This window comes from Eulemur rufifrons, chromosome 9, assembly GCF_041146395.1.
Source record: "Eulemur rufifrons isolate Redbay chromosome 9, OSU_ERuf_1, whole genome shotgun sequence".
NCBI lineage: Eukaryota > Metazoa > Chordata > Mammalia > Primates > Lemuridae > Eulemur > Eulemur rufifrons.
This window is the reverse complement of record NC_090991.1, coordinates 18,165,712-18,183,177: the sequence shown is the minus strand read 5'-3', so window position 1 is coordinate 18,183,177 and position 17,466 is coordinate 18,165,712. Positions and strand designations below refer to the sequence as shown.

The 17,466-nt window shown below is 36.8% G+C and overlaps 1 protein-coding gene across 2 annotated transcripts in view; it reads left to right on the top strand.

Annotated features, from left to right (window-relative positions):
• NLK (nemo like kinase) overlaps positions 1-17,466 on the top strand; it is a 149,458-nt gene that overhangs the window by 111,259 nt on the left and 20,733 nt on the right. For both annotated transcript variants that reach the window (XR_011234841.1, XM_069480990.1), the window contains exons 4-7: positions 3,910-4,016; positions 5,470-5,555; positions 9,115-9,324; positions 11,688-11,789. Coding sequence is in view for 1 of the 2 variants with exons in the window: in XM_069480990.1 (XP_069337091.1) it covers positions 3,910-4,016; positions 5,470-5,555; positions 9,115-9,324; positions 11,688-11,789 (505 nt within the window). In the remaining variant the exon portion in view is untranslated. The remainder of the gene's footprint in view (positions 1-3,909; positions 4,017-5,469; positions 5,556-9,114; positions 9,325-11,687; positions 11,790-17,466) is intronic.

Sequence of the window (17,466 nt, the reverse complement as noted above, 5' to 3'; positions counted from 1 at the left end):
GCTTCTTTGTATTTCCCATTTTCTACAATGAAGTTTTTTTAATACCAATAATATGATATAAAAGATAAAAATGGGGCCGGGCATGGTGGCTCACGCCTGTAATCCCAGCACTCTGGGAGGCCGAGGTGGAAGGATCGCTCGAGGTCAGGAATTCGAGACCAGCCTGAGCAAGAGCGAGACCCGTCTCTACTAAAAATAGAAAGAAATGATTTGGACAGCTAAAAAATATGTAGAGAGAAAAAATTTAGCCGGGCATGGTGGCTCATGCCTGTAGTCCCAGCTAGGCTGAGGCAGTAGGATCACTTGAGCCCAGGAGTATGAGGTTGCTGTGAGCTAGGCAGACACCATGGCACTCTAGCTCGGGCAACAGAGTGAGACTCTGTCTCAAAAAAAAAAAAAAAATGGTACATCTGTGTAGGGCACTTGCCCATGAATGGAGCTTGCAGGACTAGAAGTTGCTCTGGGTGAGTCAGTGAGTGTGTGGGGAGTGAATGTGAAGGCCTAGGTGTACACCACGGTGGACTATATAAACACCATACACTTAGGATACACTAAATTTATTTAAAATTTTTTTTCTTAAATAAATTAGCTTACTGTAACTTTTTTACTTTTAATTTTTAAACTTTTATAATAACACTTACCTTAAAACACATCGTACAGTTATACAAAAATATTTTCTTAATGTCCTTATTCTATAAGTTTTTTTCTATTTTTTTTTTTTTTTTTGAGACAGAGTCTCGCTTTGTTGCCCGGGCTATAGTGAGTGCCGTGGCGTCAGCCTAGCTCACAGCAACCTCAAACTCCTGGGCTTAAGCAATCCTACTGCCTCAGCCTCCCGGGCAGCTGGGACTACAGGCATGTGCCACCATGCCCAGCTAATTTTTTTTCTATATATATTTTAGTTGGCCAGATAATTTCTTTCTATTTTTAGTAGAGACGGGGTCTCGCTGTTGGTCAGGCTGGTCTCGAACTTCTGACCTTGAGCAATCCACCTGCCTCGGCCTCCCAGAGTGCTAGCATTACAGGCGTGAGCCACTACGCCCGGCCAGTTTTTTTCTATTTAAATTTTTTTTTATTTTTTTAAAAACTTTTTTATTGAAAACTAAGACATAAACATATGCATCAGCCCAGGCCTACACAGGGTCAGGATTATCAAGACATCAGTAGGCAGAGGAATTTTTCAGCTACATTATAATCTTACGGGACCACCTTTGTCCATGCAGTCGACTGTTGACTTAAAAGTCATTATGTGGCACATAACTAGTATTAGAGTCAAGGTACACCTCATTTGAAAGATAAGATTTGAGCAAAACCACAAAGGAGCTGAAAGAGTTAGCCAAATAGATGTCAGGAAGTGCAGTCCATGCAGAGAGAATAGCTAGAACAAAAACCTAAGATTGGAGTGTATCTGGCATGTTCAGAGAATAGCCAGGAGGAAAGTGATAGAAGAGGAGGTTAGAGAAGTAAGAAGACCAGATGACTTATGACCTTATAAGCCATTTTAAGGATTTTGGGTTTTACTCTTAAATGAAACGGAAAGCCTTTGCAGAAAAGTGACATAATTTGGCCTTCATCCTAAAAGATGATTCTGTGAAATACATCCAATTTAGATGAACTAATGGATGGAAAAAGTAATGGATAGATGTGTGACAAAGCAAATACGGCAGAATGTTAAGTATAGAATCTAGGTGGTAGGTATATATATATATATATATATATATATGTGTGTGTGTGTAGTCTCTGAGGAATTCTTTCAAATTTTCTGTGTGTTTGAAAATTTTTATTTAAAAAAGTTTAATAAAAACTATTAAGGGGCCGGGCGTGGTGGCTCACTCCTATAATCCTAGCACTCTGGGAGGCCGAGGCCAGTGGATCGTTTGAGCTCAGGAGTTCGAGACCAGCCTGATCAAAAGCGAGACCCCGTCTCTACTAAAAATAGAGAGAAATTATATGAACAACTAAAATATATATAGAAAAAAATTAGCCGGGCATGGTGGCGCATGCCTGTAGTCCCAGCTACTCGGGAGGCTGAGGCAGAAGGATTGCTTGAGCCCAGGAGTTTGAGGTTGCTGTGAGCTAGGCTGATGCCACAGCACTCTAGCCCGGGCAACAGAGTGAGACTCTGTCTCAAAAAAAAAAAAACTATTAGGAAAAACTAAATATAACCCTGGGAATATCATAATTTAACTGTTTATCATTTTATAGAATAATTCTAACACATCACTGAAAACTGTCCTATAAGGAAATTGTACATGCCAAATCTCATTTTCTCACTAACTTTCATTATGAAGTAGATTATATTTCTTTGGGAAGGATCTGGATGATAAAACCTAAGATTAAAGTATCTAAGAGTGTAAAAAACTTAAAAATTATATTTTCTATATAATAGAATAAATCTCAATATATAAGTAAAACAAAAATAATAACGGTAAAAAGTTTATCCTGGTTGCTGTGTTTTAGAAATCTAGCAGTCTTGGGCCAGCATGGTAACAGTGGGCATAAGAAGTGGCCTAATTTGACTAAATTTTGAAGGCAGAACTCACAGGATTTTATGATGAATTGGAGGCATGGTGAGAGAGAAAGAGAAGAATTAATAACTCCTTGATGTGTTTTGTGGTGTGAGCAACTTGCTGGAAAAGTAGGTTTGCTATGGGAAAGCTTGCAGCTAAAAAAGTGGTGGAAAAGAGCAAAAATACAGTTTGGGACATGTTAGTTTGAAACATCAATCAGGCATCGAATGGAGATGATAAGTAGGCAGTTTGATATACAAGGCTGCACTTGAGGAAAGATTAGAGATTACAAATTTGAGAGTCATCAGCATGGGTGTTGTTTAAAGGCATAGAACTGGATCCAAATACCCAAGAGAGTAAGTATGGATAGAGAAGAGGACTGAGGACAAAACCTTGGGTCATTTCAACGTTAAGTGGTTGAAGAAAAGAGGAAAACCAGGAGACTAAGAAAGAACAACTAATGAGGGAGAAGGAAAGCCTATAGTTTAGTACCCTAAAGCCATTTGTAAAAAAAAATCTCGAGGGAGTTTTCAATTGTTTATGTGAAATGCTATTGTTATTAATTCTCCTCCCTACTCCTAAATTGTCCCCTTTCCTACTTGTTTTTGCTGAAACATTAAATTAGAAATTGTCATAAGGAAAGTTATATTTAAATCATAAAATTCACCCAAACTTTTGATTCCTTAACGTTTCTAACACTTATGTGCTTTGCAAGAGTTCTGAATTCCACATCTCCATGGCTCCCCAGGCTCCAGCCTTTGATCATTTGCCATGTGTTGATTGAACAAAACTCTGAGGATACAAAAGAGTACAAAGCATAGTAATCTTAAAACCTAGTAAGGGATTTAATAAATGTATACAAAGGTAAATAATTGTTAAGATTGTAGAGAGACTTGGATTTGAATTTATCATTTTACATGCTTTTAGGAATAACATATTTTAGAAAGTAACTTAAGTCACAGTTGTGGGATAGCTTATGATTTTTTCCATTGGTGCCTTGATGGCCTACAACGAGATCACCAACCCCCTTGTATTTGAACTCATAGGACACTCCAGTAACATGTCTGAGTAGGCCTTGGGACTATTTGGTCCTCACACTTTTTGTGGCTGGGCTGTTATTTAAAATGTTTGACTTTGGTTTTCTCTTTTATAATGCTGATTGTAAGAAAATTATTTGGTTGTTTACTTCTGCTGACTTTTAAATGTATAAATTCTTTTAGTTTTAGCAATGTTTTATCTCGTGAGGGCTGGAATTCCCACCTTTATAATGCTGTCTAGGAGCTTTCTTTCCCTAAACTTTTCCAGCCTTGAGAATGGATGTTATTCTTTAGATTTGGTAACTACTTTGAAGGAGTTGGGGGCTGAATTCTTTGAACTCTCCTTAACTTAAAACTTCAAGATATGTTGTCACAGAATTGATGCAGAGTGACCTACATAAAATTATTGTCTCTCCTCAACCACTCAGCTCAGATCATGTCAAAGTTTTTCTTTATCAGATTTTGCGAGGTAAGATTTTCTTTATGAAGAAAAAGGCATTGTCACCATATAAATAAAATGTTTTACTTCTCCTTTGGACTTTAATCTCACCTTTCAAGGCTTTCTTCTTCCCTAAACACTTTTTTCTTTTGAACAAGGCATATTTTATAATTTCTATATTTGATGTTAAATAAGAGGCTTTTAAGGGAGGCCAAATAATTTTTATTTTTAGTGATAGAAGAGAAGGCCCTGTCAAATTAAGTAATTGAGTGAGTTAATCTAGGGAGGTAAATAAGCAGGGTTTTTTGTCACAAATCCACTAAACAGTCTTAGTTCTCCACAGAGTAGGAGTATGTCGCATCAGATGACTAAAGTGAAAAGTAACTGTATCACCTATGAATGACATCCATCCTGTAAGCCAGCGGTAGGTGGGCCTCTCAGAATGTTAGCTGGCATTCCTGAGTACAACTTTAGAGAAACAAAATGACCCTTAAACCAAAGCAGTTGAGAAAGACCGATAGAAACAACCAGCTAAATAACTTCAGACTGGCTCATTAAAGAGCATGGACTTGACTGAGAAAGGATTGGGGCCAACGTTATTGATGCTTCTTCTGGCCATCAGGTGTGTCCTTCAGAACTTGGCCATTACAAATGGAGAATTGTTTAAAGGGGAAACAGCTTTCTTACCTAGTAAAATTCTTTTTTCCCACAGAATTTATAGAATTAACAGATTCTTTATAGAGTTTGAAAAACATCTGCCCCAGGGATTAAAACATCCAAACAATATTAAAACTAGAAAGTTCACCTCCATCCAGTAAATTTGTTGATATTCTGTGGTAGGGAGAAATGGGGAAGATACTGTCTATAATTGTGAAAAATGTGATTTGCTACATTTTATTCCAAAAAAAATTCAACCCTAAGGCTGCTACTTTTAGCAGTGCTAAAGCCATTAGTCTTTTAATATGTCAGAAATATTTAAAAAGTGGTGAATTACCCTCTTGACTCTCAGTATTGAGTACTACTGACAAACCTGGGCAAGTTCCCGAGTTTTGTCATATTGGTGAAAAATCTGAACTTGGAAAGGCTCCCTGTTGGTTAATGGGAACTGTTTTGTTTGAGCAGGTTCAGAGTTGCAGGTTAAGAGTATCAGAAGCAGAATTCTAGTAGCCACGCTGATGAGCAATCTAAGGATATCAGTGTGGTCAGTCTTAACTCCAGTGCCTAGGAGGCTTATCTGTACTTAAACCTATATAATCTTTTGAATTATAGATGTTATCTCTAGACTGCAAACCTTTGATGACATTTTATTTTACTGTAGCAAAATTACAGATTTTTGAGGTATAAGTCAAGTTTTTAATAATGTCTATTATGCAGTTATTTAGGAAAGAATTTTAAATCCTCTATTTTCTTCTAAGGTTTTTCCCAAATCATTGGTTGAGTAAAAGGAATTAAATATCTGCAATTAATCTCTCTGTTATTTCAGGTTTGAAATATCTCCATTCAGCTGGCATTTTACATCGAGACATTAAGCCAGGGAATCTCCTTGTGAACAGCAACTGTGTTCTAAAGGTAGCTTTTCAGTTTATTTAAATTTCAGAGAGAAATAAGAATGTCAGGGCAGGCTTAAGAACAACATATTTTTGTGGAAGAAACAGTTGTTTATTTTCATTACTTTACTAAAAGTTAAAGTACTCAGTTTCTACAGTGTCGTTCCTTCATTTAAAAAAAAAATAAATAAAGTACCCAGTTTTCACTAGCAATATCACTAGTCATGGCCATAGTAACTAATTTGTAGTCCTGCCTCATGCTCTTTTCATGATATTTTGCCTATGTTTTGGAAACACTGAATTTCTAGTTACATTATAACTAGAAAGTAGAATGGAGAAAGTGACTTCTTTTCAGATTGTTCCATTATTAAAGGAAGTGTATATCAGAAAAAATATTAAATCAGGAAGCTTCCATGAGAATGAAGCATGGCTTTTAGGAAGACTGTCTACATTTTTGCACAGTTAATATTTCTTTCTTTTTTTTTTTTTTTTTAGTATAGATCGGGTCTCACTCTTGCTCAGGCTGGTCTCAAACTCCTGAGTTCAAGCGATCCTCCCGCCTCAGCCTCCCAGTGTGCTAGTACTACACGCATGAGCCACTGCACCCAGCCCACAGTTAATATTTCTATATACTGTTTGACTGAGGTAGCAAAGTAGAAAGCAAAAACCTACTTAAAAATGAAAATGCTAAGCCAGAATAGGATATATGCACCTATCAAATGTATTTCCACAATATATAGTAGCCAATCCTCAGTTATTCCTCTGAAGACGAATTGATTACAGGATTACTTATATTTAGTAGTTCCAAAATCTCAAGTTACCAGTTTCAGTTTTACTTCTTTCCCTTGTACCACCCCCATTGTCTTTTGCTAGAGTGGCTCACACACAGCAAAATCCACGTGTGCATTTTCTCACCTCTAACACAGATACATATTGGCAGAACTTCTGAATAGTGGGAGATCTACTGTGTTTTTCCTCATGGTAGACATAAGAGATAAGAGCTTTCCCAGAGCTGGGTCATCAATGTGTAAGCAAATAAAAATTCCTCTTATTTCATGAGCGGCTGCTATATTATATAGAGCTTCAGTCTACAGTAAACATTCCAACCCATATATTTGGAAAGAAAAAACTGTTTTTTAAATGTTACCTACTTTAAAAGTAATCACGACTGTCATTATTACTTAGGTTGCTGGCAGTTAAACTAAACATTAAAGCCAAGTATATCCATATTTTATTTTAAATGCTTTCTTTGAACTGTGGGCCAATTCTCTTTAAAAGCTGGTGGATTATACCATTTATGAATGAAAATTCTCCCTTCATTATATAGCTTTGAAGAGCCTTCACCCTGTTGTAACTGTAGAAGGATAAACACCTATTTTTCTTATTTTCCCTGAAAATAGCTGATATTGTAATTCAGTCTTTTGTTTCCACAGAGAAGTTAACTGTCCCCAAAGTCTAGTAAATATTCCTTCTATAGGTCATTGAGTGCATCCTTCTGCTTCGTTTTCACTTTTTAAGGAGAACTTACAACCTATCCCCAAAACCCATTTTAGTTTTTAAAACATAAATTTTAAAACCTTATAGTTAGTAATTTTTTGTCCTGTTCATACCAAATCAATCTTGCGTCAATTTAAGCCAATTTTTCTTATTTTGATTTTTGGTTGGAAGACTTCACAAAGGACTTTTGTACAGAACCTGTCATGCTTGATGCCATTAACCACTGTAGTTCATTTTCCAAATTGTCTATTATGGTATTATCACCTCTGGCTACACAAATGGGCAACTAAAAGAAAATGTCATTTATGAATACACAACACACAAATCAGAACAAATTGAAATTTTGCTTTGCTCCTTTGACTCAGAGACCTGCTTTTGAAAAGCCAGAATAGACAGCTAGGCTACAGACACTAATTCTCTCTTCTCAAATGTACAAATTCATTGATGATAATTATAATAAAACATTTTTTAAATTAGTATTCATTCATATTGTGAATATATTTTCTATTAGCACAAGATATATAATTTTGCTGGAATCTTTTTAGTTATCTGATTATGTAAGCTTTTTACTTTGGGTTCAGATTATATTCCGGATAAGTTGCTAAAAACAACTTCAGATCAGACTGATGTTTTTAACAACAGATTTGCTTTATAACAGAAGACCTTTTTTGTTGGATGGGTGGTTAGTTTTCTTCATATAAATGCAAAAAGAATCTAAGTTCTTTCCTTTGATTTTGTTTTGCTTTAAAAGATATCCTGAAGAGTCATAGCCAAGAAATAGAGTTTTTAAAATGTTATTTGAACACTAGCCTTTGGGAGGATTTGATGAACTCAGACTTTTGTTTTATTGTTACATTGTTTTTCTGTGTGGTCTGAAAATTTTTCCTCCATTTTTAAGTTTTAAAGATGTTGGCTTCATACTGATTTATTCCCACATATACATATAAATTCATTTGACGTGACCAGACATGGTAGATTTAAGTCAGAAAGGAGCATTGCCAAAAATTGGGGTAAATTTTGTTTTCTTTAAAACAATGGTTTTCAGACTTTTTTTTAAAGCTGCCAAAAGCTTTTTTCAAATAAAATCTTATTCTGGAACCTCAATTTAGAAAACAGATTTATAATTTTACTTCATCACTTACAATATTGACTTGTAAAGTTAATTAGTGAGAACACTGGAGCTCAGATGGCCATTACTATCTGATCTCACCCTTACGGCTCCCAGTTTTTGTGTTTTGGTTGCCCAATATCAAGAAAATCTTAATTCCTAAAGATAAGCAGTAGTTTTATTAACAGCTCACTTTGCAAGCTCAACATACTTTTCAGTTAAACAGAAATAGAAAGAAAAGATTTATTCCTAGGTCTGTATAGAAATTAACCAGTCTTTCTTATTTATTGCCATGTCTCCAAATTCTGTCTAGCATACTGTCTGAAATATAACAGGTACTCAAATATTTATGGTATGAAGAAATCAATTAACTTAGTAGCATTAGTATTCTCCACTGTGCTACGATTTAACATATTCACACATTTGAGTGTGAATTAGTATTTTAAATAGATAGATAATGTGAAGTTTGGATAAAATGTTTGTGGAACTCCTGAAGTACTTTGTCAGAACTTGATTCAATAGGACTCAGTTTGAAACCCATAGCTTTAAAGAAATTTTACTATATATATTTCATAAAGATGGTGGATGTAGTACGTAAGATACACCTCTTTTATCTTATAATATCTTCCTCTACAAGCCAGTCTTGAAAATATTCTGGTTTGTAAATTAAACTTAGAAATATGCATTGAACTAGTGTTTTTAGTTTTTCGAAAACAGACATTTTCATTTATAAAGATGAGAAGAATATTCTTTTAAGATTCATCATTTTATATAGAACTTTATATGGAAGCTTGAGACTTTTCTTCCATCTCATCCAGATAAGACCAGATTGTCTGTTAACACAAATCTAAATCTACTCTACCGGTATCATTAAAAACTTTTAAAACTTCAGAGGTCTATCAAGGTTTTGGTGTTTTTACTCTTCCATTTGTAAATGTATTTGCTTGACAATGTTTTGATTGTCTTTTCTATTTAGATTTGTGATTTTGGTTTGGCCAGAGTGGAAGAATTAGATGAATCCCGTCATATGACTCAGGAAGTTGTTACTCAGTATTATCGGGCTCCGGAAATCCTGATGGGCAGCCGTCATTACAGCAATGCTATTGACATCTGGTCTGTTGGATGTATCTTTGCAGAACTACTTGGACGAAGGATATTGTTTCAGGCACAGAGTCCCATTCAGCAGGTATGATTTCACTTGAAGGCTTTAGTAGCTTTCAATTCTATTACCGATTTTGAAGGAAAAACCTATCTTACACACATCTTGGCCTTATTCATTATGTCTAATCACTTTAGCAAATTCAAGTTCAGTTAAAATTCAGAAAGTTATAAAGTTGAAGATTACAGAGATTCATTTTGTAACTTACAAGCCTATTAGCGGGCGTGTTGACTTTATTACATACACTGATGCATAGCAGCACACTCTGCTGTAGCAATTTGCACAGGTATATAATCTTCAGTTGTTTAGAAGGCCTCTGTTCTTTCTAACTGAATGGCTCTGATTTGAAATGTATTTGGTGACTTAATGCATTTAACACTTTGTACTTTGAATATAAATTTATATTATGTTGATTTCTTTAAATGTGAACATTTAGAAAAGTTTCTTTTATTATTAGGCTAAAATATTTAAATATGGCATAGATCATCAGGAGATGATTAAAATGTAGCTTTAAGAAGCCATTCATGTTGCTTTAATTGCCTTTAAAGCAAATTCATTAATACACATATTTTCTTGGGATAATTCCTATTTTTTATTCATAAATTTTAACTATATTGTGTAGGCACAGTGGCTCACACCTGTAGTCCTAGCACTCTGGGAGGCTGAGGCAGGAGGATAGCTTGAGGCCAGGAGTTTGAGACTAGCCTGAGCAAGAGCAAGACCCTGTCTCTATAAAAAATAGAAATACTAGCTGGGCATGGTGGTGTGTGCCTGTAATCCCAGCTACTCAGGAGGCTGAGGCAAAAAGATAGCTTGAGCCCAGGAGTTTGAGGTTGCAGTGAGCTATAATGACGCCACTGCACTCCAGTCTGGGTGATAGAGCAAGACTCTGTCTCAAAAAATAAATAAGTAAATAAATAATTATAAGGAGGTATTCAAATCCTATATATTGAACAAGAATCTTGAGTTGCTGCTGAAAAGGTTACGTAAAGGAAAGTGTGAAGCAACTGGAATGCGATTCAGATATCTCATTTTCTAGAGAAATACGTAGGTCTTGAGTTTGCCAGTCTAACATAGCCACTGAAGGAGAACTCAAATCTACCTAATTTTTGATGTGTTTTGGGGTGAGAAATCAAGATTTAAAATAGGAAAATAGTCTAACCTAAATGGAAGGAAGTAGTTATCTTTTGTTGTGTTTTCTCTGTATCTTTGAGAAATAATTGCCCTCGTACCAGCAGACTTCATAGAAGTGTTTCTCATCCATAGATCTGCCTCATTCTAAACAACTTTCTGAATATTTCCATTTGTTTCATGAGCTAGTCATTTCTTTCTGCCGTTAGTGTGATTGTTAGAGGTCCAAAAGTATCACCTACACACTTTTCCCAAAATGCTTTATATAGAGATCTTTACTTCTGTGGAAAACAAGCTTCTCAAGTATCTTCATTAACCTGGAGGGCAGTGATGCTGATGGCTATCCCATGCTTTAGATAAATGCAGAAAATGGCGCTTTATATCTGGCAACCCTAGAACCAGGAAAAGAAGTATTCTCTAGGTAAGAATTTCCCATCCTGGAGGGAGCCAAATGAAATGTTATTGCTTAATTAAATTATAAAGTTAGAACAATTATAGCACTACAGAAAATTGGTAAGATAGTTTGCTACCTACAAAGACTTGTTTGTGAGAAGACTATTATATTGGTCTCTTTTATTGTGGCTAGGTAACTAAATATGGTCTTAAAGGGTGTCATCGTTTTCTAAGTACCACAGTTTTCTGCTAGTGTAGATTTCTAGCATGACTAGTATATAAAGGGTGTGTACTGGCCCAAACATTAAGAGCTTAGCTTTCATTTCAGGTGTGAGTGTTTTGAGTATATATTAAATCACAGCTATCTGATTTGTGGATTAGCTCCTTGATGAGCCTGAATCCATTTGAAGTATCAGAATCCATTCATTTACTGCTCGAAAAGAATAGTCATTAACCATCAGCAGAACAGTTCAACTCTGCAAGGATCATAAATGCTACAGTATCAAGAAAATAGGGCAGGTAAAGGCAGACTTATAAATTGCTCTAGCCTTAGAATGCTTTGCTTGCCAAAACATATTTTCTGTATTTCTATCTATATCATATGGATTCCTAATAAATAGGAATAATAAATAATAAATAGGAATTTATTTCTTAGATTTCTTTAAATAAGAAATTTATAAATTCCTATAAATCTGTTTTTAATAGGCTAGAAAGTGAAAGTAGGGGCTTCTGTCAGTTAATCTGGAGCTTGTTGTAAGGTTTTTCTCCCCCAAATTTGGTCCTCATCCCTAAGGCTGTGCTTGAAGAGTAATGAAAAGTTGTTTCCATGAGCTTACTATTTATCTGGATTTTATGTTTCCTTGTAGTTGGATTTGATCACAGATTTGTTGGGCACACCATCACTGGAAGCAATGAGGACGGCTTGTGAAGGCGCTAAGGCACACATACTCAGGGGTCCTCATAAACAGGTAAAAGGAAGGGAAGGGATCTATATCTGGTAACCATCTGTTTGAGCAAGATTACCCTTACAATACAATAATGTACTGAAATTTTTAAACAAAGATGCTACATGTTGATTTTATATATTTTTTTATGTCATGGTCCTAAATAAGAAAATGTTCAATATTTGTCAAACTAAATAACATATCCTCATTCCCCATGCCACAGAAGAAAGTGCATATTTTTGTAGCTCCTTTGCTAATAAATGACCCCTGAACTTTGCATCTTCTGGTTTATTAATGTATATGGGAAAAGTTACTGGAGGCATAGCTTTGACCTCAGTGGCATAACCTAGTACATGTATATCAGTATGTCCTTTCCAAGTTCTGAGCCAAAATACCTGGTATCTCATTCCAGCCAGGAATGTGAAGCTGTTGCTATTGCACTCTTGCCACTAACACAGAATCAAATGTGAATGTTGTTAGAAAAGAAGTATGAAGAGAGATTTCCAGATTTGTACTGATCGATATTACTTGCAACCAGCCAAGTCACTGCTGAAAAAGACAAGATGGTTTTTATCTCCACCTGTTGATTTAACAGCATTTTTTTACAACTACTTTCCTAATCTCCTTTGGACAAAACAGCTTAATGATGTCAAGAGTGAGTAAGGGGAATACTTTTCCTAGGAACAACAAGCTAAAACAGAACAGATAAGGCTCAAACAGGACCACCTGGGAACTAGTTTTCTTGGGCTTGCTTTCTTTTGAATTGGGCATTTAAATTGATGGTACCAAATGACAGACTGAGTTTGATGCTCCTTTCAAACTACCAGCCAGACATTTATTTGGTCAAGGTCTCACCTTCCCTTGCAGTTCCCTCTCTGTAATTCTAGTGTGACTCCAGAGCTTCTGTTTTCACAATCATAAAGGACAATGTTAAAGTGTGTTCTCTTCTAAAACAAGCCCAGGCTAGTAAATAGAGATGTATGCTTGTATTTTAAATAGCACTCTGATGGTTACATCATTCTGTTGCATTTAGTTTAAAACTATAAAAGAATTTGAGGCCCTAAACACCCTAAGAAGAGTGTAGTAAGTCTTAACCTAAAGGAAATTTCTGTATTGTAGAAGAAACTAACAAAATCTGTTATGTTCCATTTATTGGCCAGGATCAGGAACATTAATTTGTCAATACCTCATGGTAACTGTGTCCTTAGAAGTAGCAAAATAATTCTCCTCTTTTACTGACCTGATTAGATCAGCAAATCTTTCCTGGCTAGAGGTAACCAGTAATGAAAAGTGATTAAGCTCAGACACCCTGGTGCCACCCTTCCATCTCTAGAGGAGTTTAACTATTGCTAATGGTTACCAGCTAATTAATCCTCTGTGTCAAAGTGTTATTAAACAGTAGCCTGGAGAACAAGGCTTCCCGAGGAGTTTCCTGCCTGCTGTCTAGAGCAGTTAAAAAATGTAACTTACTGCACCAAAAGTCACTGAGCACTGCTTTGAGCATTCCTAGCAAGTGAGTCCCTTTTCTACTAGAAATTGTAAAATCTGTTACTTGTAAAAACCTAGAGCTTTTAGTTAAATAAAAATAGTAAATATCATTTATTTTCTAAAACAAAAGGGTGAGGAACAGTAAATCTAAAGTTCCACTTTTATTTAACTAAATAGATTGAGCTGTCTAACAAAATGTTTTCTTATATATTTTTACATGAATTGGCCTCTTAATAGTAATGTTTTTGCTTATCACTAAGTTTAGTGATGGCTTTAAGGGAGCACCATGGTAAAAGTTAGGGGTACCCCTGGCTAGTCTTGGTGTCAGAATATTTTGGTTTTGAAGAGAAGACTGATGAGGTGCAAACTAGTTAGGAAACCATTGCTGCTCAAAGGCTAAATATACTTTGCACAGACATTAAAGTCTTTAAATGGCTTTTAACCAGTGCTGGAAGTGATCTCCTTAGGCATGTGTTCATGACCTCTGAACACTATCCAAGCTAAATGTATATAGAGTAATTTATACCTACCATGTATAATTGAATATAAATGAACCTAGAATATTGCCTGCTTCCATTTTTCCTCCAGTGTGGAAATTCAGCTTTTGATCTACATTCACCAGTTGGTCTTTATATGATCACTGTTCTCAAGAGAAGTTAATAGGCTCCAGAAGCCCTTAACCCACCAGTCAGATTCTGCCTTTTCTCTTCCCATTCCCTGCCCATTCCCTGATTTCATGATGCATATCCTCTGTGCTCTTGCTGACCTATTAGAAGCTGCTTGAAGATATCTCCATTCATATTATGGCTATTTACAGTTGAGATTGGAAAACACATACATACCTACACACAAATATATTTGGTATGTAGCCACCTGGATTTTTTTTTTAGACAAAGTCTTGCTCTAGTGCCTGGGTTAGAGTGCCATGGTGTCAGCCTAGCTCACAGCAACCTCAAACTCCTGGGCTCAAGCGATCCTCCTGCCTCAGCCTCCCAAGTTGCTGGGACTACAGGCACATACCACCACACCTGGCTAATTTTTTCTATTTTTAGTAGCCTAGCTAATTTCTTTCTATTTTTTAGTAGAGACGGGGTCTTGCTCTTGCTGAGGCTGGTCTTGAACTCCTGACCTCAAGTGATCCTCCTGCCTCGGCCTCCCAGAGTGCTAGGATTACAGGCATGAGCCACCATGCCTAGCCACCTGGATTTTTTTTAACTTTAAAAGATTAATTTGGTCCCCTAGCTTTATAGTTCTATATATCATGACTATTCTGTAAAATATATAGTGTTTATCGTAGTGCTCTACACAGAGTATGTACTCAGTTTATGTTTCTCTGGACTGTAGTGATTAAGAGTGCCAGCTGTGCGGTCAGTCTCAGGCTTCCCACATTGTACAACATGTTGATGGTGTCCCAGGAAGTGTACAGTACAGTTTTCAGACAGATTGAGTATGAATCCTGACTCTACTAGAACTCACTTTGTGACTTTAGGCAAATTATTATATTTAACCTCTGTGTATCTCAGTTCGTTCATCTGTAAAATGAGGGTTAAAAATGGTTTCTACCTCATTAAATTGTTATAATGATAAGTAATGCATGTAAGGAGGGCATAGAACAGTGCCCGGCACATACTAAACATTTAATAAATATTAACCATTAAACTTATCACTCTAGGCCAGGCAAGGTGGCTCACACCTGTAATCCTAGCACTCTAGGAGGCCAAGGCTGGAGGATCACTTGAGTTCAGGAGTTCTAGACCAGCCTGAGCAAGAGCAAGACCCCATCTCTACCAAAAACAGAAAAAATTAGCTGGGTGTGGTGGCATGTGCCTGTAGTCCCAGCTACTAGGGAGTCTGCGGCAGGAAGATCACTTGAGCCCAGGAGTTTGAGGTTGCTGTGAGCTAGGTTGACGCCATGGCACTCTAGCCTGGGCAACAGAGCAAGACTCTGTCTCCAAACAAACAAACAAAAAAGTTATAGTAGGTAGAGCTTGTGAATTTTTAAAAATTATATCAAGTAGGGTTTATCCCAGGACTGCAAAGATGGTTCACCTACAGAAAATCTGTCCATATATTTTAACATTTTAAGTGACAAAAATCGTGATTATCTCAATTGATGCAGAAAAGGCATTTGATAAGTTTCAGTCCTTTTTATGCCTTAACATAAGAAAAGATCTTTATGATGAAAACCTATAGAAAACTTATAAATGAATTCCTTTTAAGCTTATGAGTAAGCAGAAAGAGATGTGTAACACTTTATTATTTACATGAAATAAAAATGCACACACAAAGAGAGAGCCTCAGCTGGGCATAGTGGCTCATGCATGTAATCCTATCACTTTGGGAGGTAGAGATGAAAGGATTGCTTGTGGCCACAAGTTCAAGAGCAGCCTCAGCAACATAGCAAGACCTTACCTCTACAAAAAAATACAAAAAAAATTAGCCAGATGTGGTAGCACATGCCTGTAGTCCCAGTTACTCAGAAGGCTGAGGCAGGAGGATCACTTGAGCCCCAGGGGTTTGAGGTTGCAGTGAGCTATGATGACACCACTGCACTCTACTCTAGACTGGGTAACAGAACAAGACCCTGTCTGAAAATAAATAAATAAATAAAATCACAGGGAGACTCTATTTACTGTTCACTAAGTGGAAGTGGATCATCATAAAGGTCTTCATCCTTATTGTCTTCACATTGGGTAGGCTGAGGAGGAGGAACAGGAGGAGTTAGTTTTGCTGTCTCAGGGGTAGTAGAGGCAGAAGAGGTGGAGGAGGTAGAAGGGGAGGCAGGAGAGGTAGACACACTGGGTATAACTTTTATTGAAAAAAATCCACTTCAATCCCATGCAGCTGAAAGATGTGTTGTTCAAAGGTTAACTGTATATATATGCAGAAGGAGAACCTAATTTACTATCTTCTTAAAATCACAGATTAGTACATCAAATGTAAGGTCTAAAAATTATATGTAGTTGGATGAAAACTAATAGGAACGTGTCTGCTCAGGATACTTGCACAGTCTGGCCGACTCTGCTGCAGCAACTAGCACTCTGCAGTTAGCTCATGATGACCGTGGCATATCACTTAGGGCCTCTCAAGTCCAGAAGCTCATCCTTGCTTCATTTCACTGACTATTAATCATAGTCATTAATAGAGCACTCTTTATAACCCTTCCTGTCCTCGTAACTCATGACTTATGTTTAGTTAACATATATACTTCCATGTGGTATAGAGTCAGAACTCTTTCCAGTGAAACTTGTTTTAAACTGGCCTAAGCAAAAAAGGAAATTTATAGGCTCATAGAACTGAAAAGTCTTGAGCTACAACTGACTTCAGTTGGAATTCAGTTGTCAGATGATGTTCCATGCCAGGAATCTGACTCCTCGTCTGTGTCCTGTTTTCCTATGTGTTGGCTTTGTTTTCAGACAGGCTTTCCCCCATGTGTTTACAAAGATGGAACCAGAAGTCCAGGCCTTCATTCCATTACCATAGCAATCCTTCTGGAAAGAGCTTTACAAATAGCTCCAGAAAGAATATTTCATAGGTTTCTGATTAAGAATGTGTTTGGTTACAAATGATAGAAAATCTTGCTTACAGTGGTTTAAGAAATAAAAGTTCATTTTTTCTTCATATCAAGAAGTCCAGAGGTAGTATAGAGCTGGTATAGCAGCTTACTTGTGTCAAGGATCCAGTTTCTTTTTTCTTGTTTTCTGATCTGCCATCTTTAGCATGTCAACTGCATACCTTGCTTGTCACCTCATGGTCATAGTATAGCTGTGGCCTGTCCAGAAATCACATCCATATTCTTTCTTTTTTTTTTTTTTTTTTTTTTTTTTGTTGAGACAGAGTCTCACTTTGTTGCCCAGGCTAGAGTGAGTGCCGTGGCATCAGCTTAACTCACAGCAACCTCAGACTCCTCGGCTTAAGCGATCCTACTGCCTCAGCCTCCCGAGTAGCTGAGACTACAGGCATGCGCCACTATGCCCGGCTAATTTTTTCTATATATAGATTTTTAGTTGTCCATATAATGTCTTTCTATTTTTAGTAGAGACGGATTCTCGCTCTTGCTCAGGCTGGTCTCGAACTCCTGACCTCGAGCGATCCACCCACGTCGGCCTCCCAGAGTGCTAGGCTTACAGGCATGAGCCACCGCGCCCGGCCCACATCCATATTCAAAGCAAGAAAATGGAGGAAAGAGAGAACACTAGCAGTACCTGTCCCA